The sequence below is a fragment of the Danio rerio genome, chromosome 3 (assembly GCF_049306965.1).
Source record: "Danio rerio strain Tuebingen ecotype United States chromosome 3, GRCz12tu, whole genome shotgun sequence".
NCBI lineage: Eukaryota > Metazoa > Chordata > Actinopteri > Cypriniformes > Danionidae > Danio > Danio rerio.
Window position 1 is genome coordinate 21,539,482 of NC_133178.1, and position 17,746 is coordinate 21,557,227.

The window sequence follows — 17,746 nt, forward strand, 5'->3', positions numbered from 1 at the left end:
CTAGTATGGCTTGAACAACCTTATCTCTCAGGTTTTTCCAAACTGCTGTTGTAATTTCTAGCCAAGAATTATTGATCATCTGGTTATCTGTATGATCACGAATCATAAAGATGTCTGTATAGGCGTACATGTTTCAGACAAAATCTTTTCAAAATGGTTCATATTTAACTCAAATTAAACCTGATGATGTGTGCACTGTTCGCACGAGTCTCAAAAAAAAATCATGTGCCCCGCCAGCTGAAATCATGTCACGCGCACCCAAAGTGAACCTCCGCAAACACAGCGATGACATCACATTCGCTGTGCGCACTCAAGTGAACTAGTGGACACATAGATTATAAACCAGGCTTGAGTAATATAAATGTAAATTTCACTGCCCCTGTGATAGTTCATACCATTGTCAGAATATATTCAGTCGTTTTAATGAAACCAACAGATCCAGCCAAATGATAGACACTGCAAGTCTACAAAGACACTTTTGTAAAATAAGTGTTTGTATCTACAAATAGGCTAAAGGTAAAGTCAAATTAGACTTATAGTGTCTATTTTTAATAGATGCTATCATCCATATCGATGAAAGGATGCAAACTTGTCGCCGTTCGGCAAAATTCGGCATTATATAACAGTAATCTTTCAGTTATAAAAGGTAATCTTTGTGAACTGCATGTGTGTGTTAAAACAGTCCATCAGAGATTAATCCAAATATAATCATTATACCTAAAAACACTGAAAACTTCAATAAGTTCATTGAGTCATGCATTTGTATTACAAAAACTAAAGCTGATAATCAAATAGGCAATGTATAATTGGCACCCTGCTATTAGCTGTAATCCATACAGTCCCAAGTGATTTCTAGTCTACACAAAATTATCCTTTTGAACCAGTTATTTCTAATCACAGGTTCACCAGATCGACTTAACTATCCCCAAATTGTTTAAAGCTTGCTAATAACACTTTTCTTATTCATTAACAGATTGTATCATACCTACTCGACCTGCCTGAGAAAGATGAGGAAGAGGAGGAACGAGCTCAAATAAACAACTTTGATACATTGTGGGGTGAAACAGGTACAACACTACATACTGTATATTCCATTAAATCTGTGAGTGCAGAGATTACTCACTTAGGAGACTATGTCTATCTGTATGTCAGCTCTGACAGCTGCAGCGGGTCGGGGAAAGCTGGATGTTTGTCGTCTTCTACTGGAGCAGGGGGCCGCTGTGGCTCAGCCCAACCGCAGGGGCATCGTGCCGCTCTTCAGCGCTGTTCGGCAGGGACACTGGCAGGTCGGCTCCTCCTACTGCTGCATTTTCACTTTGAAGATTTGCATTTTGCAAATGTTTCAGTCTGAGATGTTGGAATTGCGTTTGCAGATAGTGGACCTGCTGCTAAATCATGGCGCTGATGTCAACATGGCTGATAAACAAGGGCGAACACCTCTAATGATGGCTGCTTCTGAAGGACATTTGGGTACTGCAGAGTTCCTGCTGGCTCAAGGTACCGCTGGTCTGCTCACGCACTAAATTTACTGCTGCACTATCTGTTATGCTATTTTCAGGTTCCTAAGTATGCTTTTGGAGGTCTCCTGAGAAAGATTTACATCCACCTGAGGACAACAAAACACTTCTCTGCTCTGATTGGTCTGATGGCCTAGCCTTTTGGGATTTGTCTGCCACTTATTTAGCATGTTTCAAAATTCTATCAAATTCATATCTGAATTCCAGCTCTTGAGGCTTACTCAGCACTTGTGAACACGGTGATATGAGCAGTATTAATGATGTCAGTTTTATGATAACATATTGAGCCCAAGTTCGCAAATAATACACCAAATAAAGTAGCTGAATAATCCAAACTGTTATAACAAACAGTTTGGATTTGCTTTTGCCACACAAAAAGTCTTCATTAGTCCGTTTCACAATACTGGCCCGTTTCACAATCCTGGTGAATGGCTGTTAAATTACCAAAACAACTTTATTGATAAATTCAAACATTATCAAACATTGGCTGTTTGCACAAGCAATGACATTTGGAATTATTTCAGAAAAACATCATCAAGGGTTTTGCTAGAATTGGTAAACATGAAGGGGCCAGGATTTTTGTTGATAGTTTTATATGTTTCCACATCTTGTACATTATCATACCATCAATATCATCGTCATACTTCTCATTGAGGAAAATTGCAGAAACTAGGGTAATTAATCTGTCAATTTAACGGTAATTTTCCGGAAAAGATTGTATGTGTGAAAGAAGCTACTCACAATAATAAACAAACTCATTTTGTTTTTTGAGAGGGGAGACAGTATCTCCATTTATCTGCACTCTGATCTTTAAAACATTGCAGAAAATTATTTACAAACAGTCAGGGGTGTACATTTAGCATGGCCGGAGGGTACGAGGCTGTAGCTGTGTTCAAATACAAGCAGCGCCAAAACCGAGAGGATGCTCGCTGCAAACCTACTTGGGTGGAGCTCACTTTTAATGAGGGGCAGCCTGTGCTTCAGCTCTTCCTCCTACAAGCTGTTTTAATGCGTACAACTACCCCGCCCCAAACCCATACCCCAGTGACATCACTTGTGGAAGAAGAGCTGGAGCTCATGCTCCCCCTTGCTGGAGTTCAGCTCTGTCAATGTGCCTCTGCAGTGAGTACCACTTGTTAAAACTGTAGGGAAATTTTAAGGTGTGTGACACACAAGTGAGGATGGCAGCAGCAAAAAAAAAAAAGTGCACATAAGAAGCTTTGTTCAACGAAAGGTTATACCAGACTGATATAGTCAGTAAATATTATGTCCATAATATGTCCAGCTAAATGTAAAAGTATATGATCCCTGCCAGTTCTTATAATCTCTCAGAGTAGCATGTCGAATTTCCGTTGAAACAATTTGTCAGAAAAACTACTGTACAGCCTGTGCGTCATTTTTTTTTATTAATACAGATATATGAGATGTTTCGTTTGAACTATGGCAAAAATAAAAGGAACTCCTTCCTTAAACATTGCAGTATTTCATTTAACTTAATAAATTGTATGAAGAGAGAAGTAATTAATAATATATTTTAGTAGCATTAATGTTAGCAATAATTATGCTCCAATTACATAATTAATTGTAGCAACAAAAAAATTTAACATTCTAGAAAACCGTTATAGTGCACACTAGGTGAAAGTAATATCAGAAAAAGCATAATAATAACAAAACTTCTCTGACTTTCTGACTTCTTTGCAACTTCTTCCTCAGGTGCGTCATTGTCTCTAATGGACAAAGAGGGTCTGACAGCGCTGAGCTGGGCCTGTCTTAAAGGACACCTCCCGTTGGTTCGTGCTCTGGTGGAGAGAGGTGCAGCAACAGCCCATGCAGACAAGAGCGGCCGCACTCCACTGGATCTTGCTGCATTTTACGGAGACTCTGAAGTGGTTGGTTTTGTTCTAGTCGACCATCATAGAGTGGATGTTCTCAATTTAAAAGTGTGTTCACCTAAAAATGGGCTGTCTAATATGGTTCCAGGTGCAGTTTCTGGTGGATCACGGTGCGATGATTGAGCATGTGGATTACAGCGGCATGCGTCCACTGGATCGAGCGGTTGGATGCAGGAACACGTCAGTGGTGGTGGCACTGCTCAAGAAGGGTGCAAAAATAGGTAGGCTTAAATGGAAACGGGCCTTCTTACTGAAATTGTTAATGCTAAACCATTATCGGCTTACATGTTTGGGTATTTGCTGAGCTAGGGTTGTAATGCTGTGTTCCATTCAACCCAAAAGTCAGAATCACCAGAATGTTTGTACACAAAAATTCACTGTTTGTTTACTTGTTAAGAAATATATATATATATTATTATTATTTTTTTTTTAATAAGGTATTTACCATATTAGACTTGTAGTGCTGTAATTGGTCCCACTTTATATTAAGTGTCCTTAACTACTATGTAGTTGCATCAAAAAATAAATACAATGTACTTACTGTGTTCATAATGTATTTGAGAACAGTTGTGGTGCTTTTGAGTTGGGATAGGGGTTGGATTATGGACAGGTTTGGTGGTATGGGTAGGTTTAAGGGTGGGTTAAGGTGTAGAGAATGGTCAGCAGTGTATTTACAAATGTAATTACAGAAGTTAGTTACAGATGTAATTACATACAGGTATTTTTTCAAGCATAAGTACACAATAAATACATGTATTTACACAATAAGTACATTGTAACAAACTATTAATTCCTGTGTAAGTACATATTAGTTAAGGTCACTTAATATAAAGTGGGACCCTGTAATTCATTACACTCGGATAGCTGGATTCACTAGCTTACCCTACTTGAAAAAAATGCAATAAAGTGCCACTTTAAACTCATTTATATATATATATATATATATATATATATATATATATATATATATATATATATATATATATATATATATATATATATATTTACATAAATTTGGAGCTTGGATGAAAGCAGAGAATAGGTTTAAGTAGTGTTGTTGTTGTTGTTGTTGTTGTCATTATTATTATTATTATTATTATTATAAACTATGATTCTTTTTTATCAGTATTCTATAAATTTTGGGTTAAAATTTTTATATATAAAATATATATTTTTGTAATTATTGTTTGAATATTAACATAAAATGAAGTCAAAACAGTAATATTATGACATACTATTACAAATCATACTATTACAAATTTTCTATTTAAATGAACAAATTTTTGAATATATATATAAAAATATTTCCGCAAATAAATAATTTTTCCAATATTTACGAAAAATAATTTCTTATGTTTCAGAGCTTATTTCTGTGTTTTGGATTAGATAATGTGTCTTATGCCGAGTTCAGACTGCATGATTTTAGCCCTGATTTTGACTCGCCAACAGGTTTTGAGAAATCGCTGACAAATGCATGAAATCACAGGCAAATCGGTGCTCGTGTACGCGAGTGACAATCACACAGTGTGAATTATCAAAGTCACGATCTATGAGAATCGCTGATGAGTCATTTGTATTGAGTATTTGGTATGCTAAATATCTGGAGCTGTCAGCGATCAAATCATGCTGAATGAAAGGTGTTCTGAAAATAACATTGGCGATCACCAACAGCCAACAAAAGAGCAGCATTTACTAGTGCGGGTATCTGCAGGCCTTCTAGAGGTTGGGGAGAAGATAAAAGCGCTCATTTTTAGTTTATTTGGACCCAAGAAATGGAGGAAAATCTAGTGTAAATTTGGCAGGAGCACATGTGTCTGTTTGCGTGTCATCTGAGCAATACCACAACCGCATTCAAAAGGAAATAGGTTGAGGATAAATTGCTAGTTTCTTTCAAAGGTCAGGTGTGCAACTGTGTACATTTTCCACCCCATTTAATGCTTTCTCATTATGCAGTTATTGCCAAAAGATATATGTGACCTCGCGTTGTTTCCATGTCACTTCTTGCTTGTGTTTGGTTGTGAGACGAAGTTTGGACAAAGTTGTCGGCAATTCTTCCTATTGTAAAGTCATACAGTGTGAAAACCCCTGTCGCCGATCCATCTTGCAGTGAAACAAAGAAGCGACAAAACGCTAGCCCAGATAGTCATGCGGTGTGAAAACATCCATGACGTGACTACTTTGAAAATCGTGCAGTCTGAACTCTGCATTACGATCAGTGTTTAAAACAGTCAAGCTGAACAAAACGTTTTTCCAGAATTAATTGGATGAGTACAAAGCTAAAAAGAAGAGTATTTCATTATTTAGATCTACGTTTGAATGGAATGCAGCATTAAAAAAGTCTAAGGATACTCCTTGAAAACTCCATTAGAAACATAAGCAGTACAGGCATGGATTATGTGTCACCTGAAATGAGCTTCACCTTTAGCTGTTTTTCTTTCATAACCCTCCCTGTGACCTCAGTCATCCTGCTCTAACCCTCTACTCATGTGTTCTTGACTGGACTCCACTGATCTGCAGCTGATCAGGACGGTCTTGTTGCTTTTTTGCTAATGTTGCTGCTTGCCACGGCTTCTCACGGCTGATCTTCCTTCTTCCTTTCACCCCTAACCACCATCAATCTCTCTCTGTTTCTCTTCCCTCGCCTCTGACTCTGTCTCGCTCTCCCCGTATCTTGTTTTCATAAACCTTTGCTTACCTGTCCGATACGGATGCCCTTCCCAATAACCTGTCACCCTTTCACTCGTGACCCCTGTCGTAACCAGGATGTCAGACACTCCCTACTCGTGCCCGAGGTAAAACAAAGCTTTGTGCGGGCCATTTGCCATTTTTTGACTGTGTCCCTTCATTCGTTACCTGTGTGGTCCTTTCTCCATTGGTCGGGTCTGATAGTGTGTTTTGGGTGCCTGAATGTGAACGCAGTTTATTGCTATTACTGACTAGGCAAAAATGATGAGATGCTGTGAGCTATAAACATGGGTGGAATTTGTGTTGTTATGGACTGCTGCATAATTCTGATGGTGAAAAATTGACTCATTTGGTTAATTATGTCTGCTTTTTTTCGCTTGCATGGCTGCATGTAGGATGACCGGTGTTGAAATTGTGCATGATGCTGCAGAATGTTTTGGTGGGTGTTCACACAGAATATATTCTTGCACTGTTTTTTACTATTTCTCTTGGTGAACGTGCATTAGGCACCATTGCAGTGACCTGATGTTTTTTGAAGGTGTACCGTGAGTGTTGCATTTTTAATATGCTGTGTCAGGTAAAAGAGAGTTCAAAATTTTTTCAAGAGTGGCTGTTTTATCAGCATCTAGCACCGTTTGTATTGCATTTTTAAAGGGTTTGTTTACTCAAACTTTTAGTTGTTAAAGGTGCAGTATGTAAGTTTGACACCCTGTGGTTGAACTAGGTATTGCATTCCTAAATCAAAACAAAGGCGAGCCTGACTATCGAGCCTAAAGGCTGATTTTGGTTGTGTTCTATATGAAACCAATGGCACATGATAGAAGGAATATTTTCCATATTTAAAAGGAGTTTTTGTTCTACCCAACACCTTAAATTGTTATTTTAGAAATGGTGATATTTGGAAATGGTAAAACAGGATAAACTGCAGTAATCACCTTTAGGTACACCTCATGTGCTTTATTCGGTGTTAAATGCTAACGATGTGAGTTTGAATGCCATTTCAAGCTACATTTATTGCCATACTACTGAAAGCAGTAACAGACAGTTTACCTCAGATCTTAAAAATAAAATAAAAAATTGAAATTGAACTTTAGAATGGTGACTCAGTGCAAACAAACACATATCAGTGATTCATCATGTACATTTAACAATGTTAAAGAGGTTTATTATGTAGGCTATTAGATTATAAACATTACCATTTCGTTGGAGTGCAGTAAGCGCACTATTCTGTGCTTCTGAATGGCTGTATTTAAATTTCTGTTGTGTTTTGTCCGGTGCAAACAGCCAAATTGCTTGTCACTGCATATCTCAACACGTAGCACATTGTTAGGACACAGGGTTACAATGTACCCTGCTCACCTAATGTTTACATTCATAACATTTATATTTTTTGCTAATAATAACCTCGTGTGTGTGAAAGACGTTTTATAATACATAATAGGGGCTCTTTGATAACAGATTAACAGAATTTTAGGGTGAACTAACCCTTTAAATGCTATGTGAAGTTCAAATAGTTTCAGATATCATTTTAAGATTCACATTTTGTTCTATTACATTGTGCTTTTCTAATGCGATTGTGTTGCAATAGTTGGATTTTAATTGCTATATTAATTAGTTGCTATATTAAAAATAAGTTAAACACTCATCTTGAGATGTTGCGGTGCACACCTTTCAGTGTTTGTGGTGCTTTTTGGATATTTTTGGGAGCCTCATATTAATGCCTCATTTTTTAGCAACATTGATGCCTGTCAGTGTTGCTGTGCTTTTTGACGTTTTTTCAGCATCTTGGGCCATTAGCATTGTTTTAAGTTTATTCATTGTCAAGTTAATGGAATTTTAAAAGTTGTCTTGAGAGACCTACATTTTGTGAGTTGTTTTTGCTTTTGAAAAGTGCAGAATGTGACATTTTTCAGTATTTGGGTGCAGCTGCATCTGCCATTAGTTTAACATTTCAAGATGCCGAACACCCACATTATTATTTTTTTGTGTGTTTGTGAACTATCCCACAATCTATTTAAGAAAGCTGTTTTTTTTTTTGTTTTTTTTTTTTTAATTCCGTTAAAATGTACTTAGCACTTTTCTCACTAAGTAAATAATAATAAGCACAATATTACATTCAAATTCACAAGCAGAAGAAATTCAGTTGTTTTGTATGAGGCCTATGCTACAGCACAGGTGTCAAAGCCAGTTCCTATAGAGTCCCCCCCCCCCCCTTTACAATATTATACTTGAGCATATACATTAGTTTAGTCAGTGCTAAAGCTGAATCTGGAGCTAATATAGTGAAATAACTTATAATAATGGTAGCAAAAATCAAGAGAAACAGAAACAAATATTTTCAGTTTTGTTGAAATGTTGTAGTTTGTAATTATTGTAATAATTTTTGCAATATTTTGAAGGAATTTAAATGTATTATCTTTCCATTTCTAAAGATTTTCTGTGACTAAAATATTATTTGAATAAATGCATCTGTTTAATACATCTGTTTTATTTAAATGCACTGATATACATTACCCAAATTTGCTGAGAAATGGAGAAAAATATTCATTTTCAAACTGGGTATATGCTGAGCACTGTACCTGTAGTTTTCAAACAAACCTGAAGGACTCAATTAGTTTGTTCTGGTGCATTTAACTAGGGCTAAAACTAAACTGTGCAGAGCTGCGGCCCCTCCAGGAAGTCTACAGCCATCAAGATGTATGGTGTATAAAATAAAAGATATGGTGTCTATAGTGTGTATATATTCCAATGCAAGAATACATTCTGTGTGAACAGCACCTTTTTCCCCAGTGTTGCTCTCGGTTTGGTTTTTTCGTCAGTTTGGTAACTGATCCTGTGTTCATAAGCAGGTCCTCAACTGCACCTTGCATGAATTGCACTAAATCTCCACCTGCCTGCATACTGCAACTGGCTGCCCATAGCAAAGTCTATAGCTCTAGACCCCTATCAATCTTGTATTCCCGCCATCCCTCTAACGTACATTCAGTCCAAACCAGTAGAACCACATGACCACCCAGAGCTCAAACGTGAAGACTGCAAGTTCACTAACTCTTGTCTTGAACTGTTTTTATATAAACAGATTTCAATTTCAGCAAGGTATAAACAGCCGAGCTGCTCATGATGTGTTTTCTGTTTTATTTCTTTGTGTGCGTCTGTGTGTGTGTGTGTGTGTGTGTGTGTGTGTGTGTGTGTGTATGTGTATCTGTTGCCGTGGCTTTGTGATATCCAGAAGTTGTTTGTAGACATTGGCTCCTTTCAAGCAAGATATCCTGGCAGCCTGCTCGTTTCTTTGTGTCCTTCAGAGATTAGGCAGTTACTTTGTGCCCTATCCGTCTGTGTGTTGACCCTTTGCTTTGCTTCTTTTCTGCTCTTACTGTAGGTCCTGCAACATGGGCAATGGCCACATCCAAACCTGATATTATGATTGTTCTGCTCAGCAAACTCATAGAGGAAGGAGATGGATTCTACAAGGTGAGTGGCTTTTTATGTAGAGTCAGAAAAATGTTAACGTAAGTGTACACTAATTATGACAATACTGCATTTTTTTTTTATTATTAAAGGAGACCCATTATGCCCCTTTTTACAAGATGTAAAAAAGGTCTCTGATGTCCCATGAGTGTGGATGTGAAGTTTCAGCTCAAAATACCATACAGATAATTGTTTATACCTAGGCTTTTAGGCTTTGATACTGATTGTGCTGTTTTGATGGCTATTGCGTTAAATTCAAATGAGATTGTGCCCTTTCAAAAGAGGGCGGAACTACATTTGCATATTCGTTAGCATAGTGGCAGATCCAAAACTGAACTAATGTTGTCTCTCTGAATGTCTTTAGAAGTGGATCATCTGTTCATTTGTGCATCCTAGTTCCACATTTATATTGTCTTTTAGTCACTGACATTATTTTTAGCTGGTGAAAACTCTGGTGGAAAGCTGCTTCTCACTCAGAGCTGTCTATGCTAATGAGGGAGAGATCGTCACTAATGGGTGGGACTTTCCTCCTCTGATAACACTTACAAAGGGAGAATGTGATTTAAATTGTTTCTGCAGCCTGTTTTAGGGAGTATGATTATAAAAAAACTGAATTAATTGTTTTTTACTATTAGAGAGTGGCTATATTTGCACGCTGTTGCCACACAACCCCTTATAAAAGTGATTCTTGCATAATAGATCCCCCTTTAAACATACCATATGTGAAAAAACATTCATGAGGGTACTTAATTTTCCATTTTTGGGAAATAAACTTTGTAAATCATCTTAAAGTTGAATAAATAATCTCTCCATTGATGTATGATTTGTTAGGATAGGACAAAATTTGGCTGTGATACAATTATTGAAAATCTGGAATTTTGAGTGTTCAAAAAATCTAAATACTGAGAAAATTGTATTGAAAGTTGTCTATATGAAGTGCTTAGCAATGCAGGATAATAATAAAAATGAGCTATAATATGTTTACAAAAGGAAATATTAAACTACTTCATGGAATATTATGTTTACATAATATTATAATGGTTTTGGGCAAGGCAAGTTTATTTATATAGCACATTTCATACACAATGGTAATTCAAAGTGCTTTACACAAACAAGAATATAAGAAACAAGAAAATAAAAATGATTGAAAGACTTAAAAATGATTATAACAGATTAAAATGTGTTAAATGGGTTTTAAAGGAATGAAAATAAAAGAAAGACATAATAGTGCGATCTGTTGGACGCAGCACAGTGCTCATTCAGTAAAGGCACAGCTAAACAGATGTGTTTTCAGTCTTGATTTGAACGTGCCTAATGGTGGAGCAGATCTGATCATCTCTGGAAGCTGATTCCAGCAGCAGATGGTGTAGTAGCTGAAGACAGATTTACCCTGCTTTGACTGATCTCTTGGAATTTCTAGTTTATATGATCTTAAAGATCTTAGTGAGCTGTTATGTTTGTATTCAGTGAGCATATCTGTAATGTATTGAGGTCCTAGGCCATTTAGGGACTTATAGACTAGTAATAATACTTTAAAATCTATTCTGAATGTAACTGGCAGCCAGTGTAAAGACTTGAGGACAGGTGTGATGTGCTCTGATTTTCTGCTTCTGGTCAGAATCCTGGTAGCAGTGTTCTGGATGAGCTGCCTGACTGTCTTTTTAGGAAGGCCAGTGAGGAGTCCATTACAGTAATCTACCCTGCTGCTGATAGAACCATGAACAAGTTTCTTTAAGTCCTCACTGGAAACAAAGCGTCTAATTCTTGCAATGTTTTTGAGATGATAGTATGCTAATTTAGTTACTGCTTTGACATGACTACTGAAACTCAGATCTGACTGCAGAATAACACCAAGATTCTTGACCTTATTTTTGTTGTTGTTTGACCCTTAAAGCTAAGGTACGCATTCACCTTGAGAACCCCATTGTTGTTCAAAAATGCAATGACTTTAGTTTTATTTTTATTTTACTGAAGAAAGTTTTGTCACATCCAACTGTTAATTAATGTTTAATTGGCATGAAAGAAAAATCTTTATATTTTTGACCCATGCAATGTATTTTTGACATAAAATCATCAGTGCTTCACATATTGTACAAATCGATTGAAAGGTAAAATTGTGTTGCTGACACAGAAAGGAAAGGTGAAAGAAGCTGCTCAGAGGTACCAGTACGCCCTGAAGAAGTTTCCTCGAGAAGGTTTCACCGAGGATCTGAAGACCTTCCGTGAGCTCAAAGTGTCCCTGCTGCTCAACCTGTCCCGCTGCCGGAGGAAAATGAACGTGAGTCTATAGCGCACTGTTATTTAAAACTCTCCTCCTCCTGTCTATCTTCCCTTACAGTGACATTACAAACAAGCACTAAGATTAACAACATTATTCAAATTTGAGCACTTTTAGTCATTCCTGGCATTAGATTTTAGTTTTTACTGTAGGCGGATGTTTGTTTTTATCTACTTGGTATCTGAGAATATGGTATAAGGCAATTTATCCCTGCCTCCATTGATAATTTAAGAACATTAAAATGTTCAATTCAATGTTCATTTTTCAAATGTCTTTTTGAATATTGTCCATTTAATAATTTGTTAGCATAGAATATTTAATGTGAGGCAGTAATTACGGTATATCTCATTCATGGTAAACGCACTCAAAAATCATATTTGCTGCTCGTTCAAACTACTTACTGAAATTCAGTTGAAACAACACAATTCTTTTGTGTTTATTTGACAACTTTATTGTTTTATGTTCAAACCACTTACATTTATAAAAACTAAGTTAACTTTATTGATTTGTGTTGCGACAACATGATGTAATTTTGTGAAACCCAGCATTTTTTTACAGTACAGGATATTTATACACATTTAAACACATTTATACCCAAGCTGGACTTTACACATTAAATTAAATGTTATCTACCCTTATGTTGGAATATCTAATCAATTCCATGCGGGTTCATTAAAAAAGGTCTGGAGAGGGTTTCCTTCAATGTCAAAAATATTAGTAATTTATTGGATACAAATAAATAATAAGATTCAGAGAATTCTGGTATCCTTAATGCAATGCAATAGTTACATTCAGGAGGTGGGCAACTATTTTTATTTCCTGACTCAAGAATTTATACACCGCTGATATTAACAGGTGGAGTTTAGTGGAATCTGTCACTCCGCACCCATACATGCATCCTCTTTTTCTACAAATTATCTGCACAATATTAAAAGCATAAGACCTCTCAACTGCACATATTCTGTGTTCAGTTTCAGCCCATTTCTGCTCACAGGATGTTTAGCTGCAGAGCTCAAGTGAATTTTAGACAATCAGGCCTTTGCATTTCTATCAGCTTCATCTACTTCTGTAAAAATGCTTCTTTAGTATGCAAGGCATATCACACTCAAGAGAAGCAGTTTAGTTAATATATCACCATTAAGCAATACAAATACAATTGTTTAATAAAAAGAAAAAGAGACAAAAATAATAAAAAATATATTCCTTTTTCAAACATTAAGATGTCACCAATCTATATCTGCTAACCTTAAGCAGTTCAGTACTGTAAATCTGTTTACAAGCACCGATGCAACTACCCCAAAAAACTGCACTCACTTATTCTGTATTTATTGTGTGTTCTTAATTTAATTTAAAACACATTTAAAAAGTTAGTTTACTCACTAATAAACAATTGCTGAACATTTAATTACACTGTCCATAACAAACATGGTGACTTTATCTTTTTTTATACCGTTAATTAAATTAATGGAGATTTCTGCTCAAACCGTGGTCCTTGCTGATTCAGTGAGTGAGTGTATACCAGAACAATCACTGAGGAATATCTTATGAGGTTATCTTGCGCAATCTAATCATTTCAATCTTTCCTTCTTAGACTTTACAGACCTGAAACTTGCCTATAGCACTTATTCATTGTTGCTCTTATAGTTGTGTAAGTTGCTTCCTTGTCCTCATTTGTAAGTCGCTTTGGATAAAAGCGTCTGCTAAATGACTAAATGTAAATGTAAATTTCACTTAATAAGAGCTAAAAATATCATCGGGAATCATGGGTGTTATTTCAGGTGCATCCAAAATCACATAATTCCCTACTGTATAATATGTTAAACACAGTAATGAGTCAGGTTGTATTTCTGAATTCACAGTATTCGAAAAAAAAAGACCTATTTCCAGTTCGATTCTGAAGTGTGCATCAAATAGACATTTACTATCCCATGATACCAAACAAGAAAATTGATGAATGCTAGTGAAGTGACGCAGGTAGGTCATGTAATAATGACAAATGGCGGATTTAGAACATCAGAATTCTTTTCATACTTCTCACATTCACACTATATTGAATATTCTTTTCTATTACTCTGTTCAATTTTCTGTTGATCTATGAAGTAAATGGAAATTGATATGTGCAGATACACTAGTGTACTATGCAATTTCAGATGCAGCTCATGTTTTGCCTGTATACATTTTCAGACTGTCGAACTGCTGTTACATGCATTTTAGGAATCATCATGGACCATGGTTTAAGCTACAAATCTTTAATATCCTACTGAAGAATTTGTACAGTCAAGCCCAAAATGATTCATACCACTGGCAAATTCTGCTTTAAAGTTATTATTTTCACTCTGAAACAACTTGCTGCTTGAATAAAAGTAACTTTAAGTTAAATTTTGCCATTGGTAGGAATAATTTCAGGGTTGGCTGCATATGTATGGATGACATGACTAAAGTAAGCCATCCCTATAAGACCAAAGCAGTTGAAGAGCAAGTACATTCATGCATCAAGGGATATTTTGATCTTTCCATTGTTTTTTATCTTTTATGGCTACATTATTTCTCATTTTGACCTCATCTCCTACTTGAGTTTGGATTTTCAAACCTCCATCCTGTAGATGGAGCAGCCCTCTGGAAAGTTTTCTACACACATGCTGCAGTTTTTCCTCCCATCATACGCTCATCCCTGTTTCAGTTGGATTTGTTGGCTCATCATGAGGTTTTCTGACATTTGCTGGATTGGTTAAAGGTGCTAGGTTTAGTACAGGAAGAGGTTTGAGCTGTCACATTGCATCTTTCCACTGTCCCTGTACAGCATATATCTCCATGTGCGTCTGACCACTTTATACATGTAAACAAGCATTTCCATAATCGTATGTCTGTTTATCATATTTGAACAAAATATGTTGATGTTTGTTTCTTTTTGTACTGATCAGTGTCACATCCTCATATAAATGTGTTCGACATGAGCGTGTGATGTGTGTGAATGATGTAAGAGTCTACAGTATGTGTATCAGTGTTTGTGTGCATGCTCATGTATGCGTGTGTTCCCTCTGACATCATGTACGGCTCAGTGTATGACTGTTGGTCCTGTTGTTGCTTGCAGGACTTTGGGATGGCGGAGGAGTTTGCCTCCAAGGCACTAGAGTTGAAACCCAAATCCTATGAAGCCTATTACGCACGAGCCCGTGCCAAGCGCAGCAGCAGGTAAACTGTAGCAACAAACAGGCAGAACAGCTTTTAAAACACATTCTGTCTCTAGCACAGATAAAGTGCGAGCACAACTGGCTGAATCCGCTTCTATTGGTTGACCTAGCATTACATTAGAGCTTCAAGACAGAAGTCAGCTTAAACCTTTTGACTTCTGTATCATTAGATGTCAACATTCAAGACCTGTTCTTCATACTTCATGTTGTGTTGACCAATCAGATTATTTTTCCTCAGAATCTCTCCATCATTCATATTTTATTACTTTTCCTCTCCCCACTATGTCATTTAGAGTCTTTGTGCCAAGAACACGTTGATCAACTTGCTTTGTTTTAGAAAAGTTAAGCTTGCCAATTACAATGAACGTCTGTCCAATGAACGTCCCAAACAAAACTAACTGAAGCTTGATTGTTTGTTCATTTGAGTCATTCAATGTTTACGCACATTAACTTCAACTGTACTTTTTTAACTAAATCCTTTGGTGTTGAAGTGAAGTTTATTTATAAACTAATTTCGTTCGATCACATGCTTATGATTGCTTGTGGCTGGTCCCGCATTATCCAATTTATGATTCACCAATCAGACGATTCCTAAGCCACTATAAACACACTAAGTTCCATATAACAGCCTTCTTCATTTTGAAGAATCCCCCCTTCCACCCCTACTCCTCCTCCTTTTCTAAATGGCTGACACGGAGGCCCAGTAGTAAGCACTATTGCCTCACAGCAAAAACATCACTGGTTCTAGTCCTTTCCAAGCCAGCCGCATGTCTCTGCGGAGTCTACATGTTCTCCCCGTGCTGACGTGGGTTTCCACTGGGTTCCACGGTTTCCTCCCACCATCCAAAAACATGCAACAAGTTAATTAACTAATCCAAATTGGCTCCATAGACGTGCACCTAGTAAGTAGTTATCTCTTACAAGCAATCACTATCTCTTCATTAGCTACTAAAGCAGGGGAGTTCTTGAGATCTACCTGAGCTCAAACTCCTCTCTCGCCTTGCAAACGGGAGGGAGCCCCGGGCTCGAGGATATTATGAGCTCAGGGCTCTCTCCCAGGACAGCATGCCAAACAAGCTTTATAATCAATCATCAGCTAAGTGTGAACTCTTGAATAATGTATGGAATTTGCCAGGTTTTACTGACTTTCCTTGCAAAAGGTGCTTAATCTTACCAAAAAAATGAAGAAAAAAATTCTTGTAATCATTCTGAATTGTAATTGACAGCAGGCTGCTGCAGATGCTGCTGATAGCCAAGTTAAAAGGGGTCATGACATGGATATTGTTATTGCTTCAATTATTCCAACATGCTCACTCATAATGTTAAAGAATGTTTTTGAATGCTGTATATCAGGTTCAGTACAGCTTACTGCTTCTTTTTTCAACAAAATGTATTTTCATAATTTCTTCATTACACTATGACCCAAGACAAACTACAAAAAAAATAAAAATAAATAAAAATTTTATCCTCTTACATAATCTAGGATGCCGTCAAAAATGAAGTATTCATTTGTTTGTAACACTGGGATCCTGTACAGCAGGCCCGGATTGGCTAATCGGGAGGACCGGGAGAATTCCCGGTGGGCCGGTCCGTTTTTTGGCCGCAAGGGCCGGTTTCCCTAGCTCCAGAATCTGTTGCTCTCAGCAGTCACACTTTTTAAATTAATTTATTTACTTACTTGACTACAGTCTTCTTATTCATTATTTTACCGCAGCTCTGCTCTTTTTATATATAACCAGCCTTCAGGTTAATGATCATATTACTCAGATGAGTCAACCCTCCATATACAACTGTTGTGGTTTTAATTATAGTTTTATTGTTAAGACATATAATACTGTTAGGGTTTTTGAACATTTAAAGTTCTAAAGCAGCTGTTTTCTCAAAAAAAAAAAAAAAAAAAAAAGACGTGATAGTGTAATTAGAAACTGAATTGGAAATGACCTTATTTTAATATAATCAGTCGTGAACTGAGGTGGGCCGGTTTAAGGCTTGAAACTCCAGGGCTGAAAAAGAGTCCCACTCCGGCCCTGCTGTACAGAGACACAAAAGTTCCCTTCAAATCAGACACTTTACAGTGAAAGTACTCTTGACGATTAGACTTACCCATTACTTACCCAAAAATTTAGTGCAGCTAGAATAAAAGTATCTGTTGCAAATATTACTCAAAATAGGAGTAAAAAGTAGCCTGTTTAAAAGTACTCAAGGGTAATAAGGTTTGAGTATTAAGATGTGAACAATTTATGCGTTTACATGCAATTTGTGCATACATGTGTAAACGTAACATTCTGTAGTGCATTAGCATTTGTTTAAGGGCATTTGGTGATTTCAGTCCTCATAGAGTAAACATCCATCTTCTCATTAGTGACATGCAGTCTATAAAGACTCTCAATCAGTGCGTATAAGGATTTTAGACATCTTCTTGCACACTTTTAATGCTTCCAAATGGTTTGTTGGATTTATGAGGAGCCAGTGTTTTGCGGTTGTTCAGTATGACGCGATTCACTTTCTATGTGTGATTTAATTGGACAAGAATCACAAGACTGATTCATCTACTTTAGCCAATGCCCAGAGACAGGAAAAAAGTGACTGCAGGTTGAAGGAAAATAGTGGAGTAAAAGTATCACTACTGCACTAAATATGTTCTCAAGGGAAAGTAAAATTACATGTTTAAAACTACTGAGTAAACTTACAATTCCTTAAAAAAAAACTATTTAA

At 36.7% G+C, this 17,746-nt stretch overlaps 1 protein-coding gene across 11 annotated transcripts in view; it reads left to right on the forward strand.

Moving 5' to 3' along the window:
* tanc2a (tetratricopeptide repeat, ankyrin repeat and coiled-coil containing 2a) overlaps positions 1–17,746 on the forward strand; it is a 248,094-nt gene that overhangs the window by 226,339 nt on the left and 4,009 nt on the right. For 5 of the 11 annotated variants that reach the window (XM_073944348.1, XM_073944349.1, XM_073944350.1 and 2 more), the window contains 8 exons: positions 974–1,067; positions 1,153–1,286; positions 1,374–1,497; positions 3,231–3,406; positions 3,498–3,630; positions 9,474–9,565; positions 11,694–11,840; positions 14,932–15,032. In XM_073944348.1, coding sequence (XP_073800449.1) covers positions 974–1,067; positions 1,153–1,286; positions 1,374–1,497; positions 3,231–3,406; positions 3,498–3,630; positions 9,474–9,565; positions 11,694–11,840; positions 14,932–15,032 — 1,001 coding nt within the window. Of the gene's footprint in view, positions 1–973; positions 1,068–1,152; positions 1,287–1,373; positions 1,498–3,230; positions 3,407–3,497; positions 3,631–6,171; positions 6,202–9,473; positions 9,566–11,693; positions 11,841–14,931; positions 15,033–17,746 lie in introns of all 11 variants that reach the window. The other 6 variants (XM_021473490.3, XM_021473492.3, XM_021473495.3 and 3 more) reach the window with 3 other exon arrangements.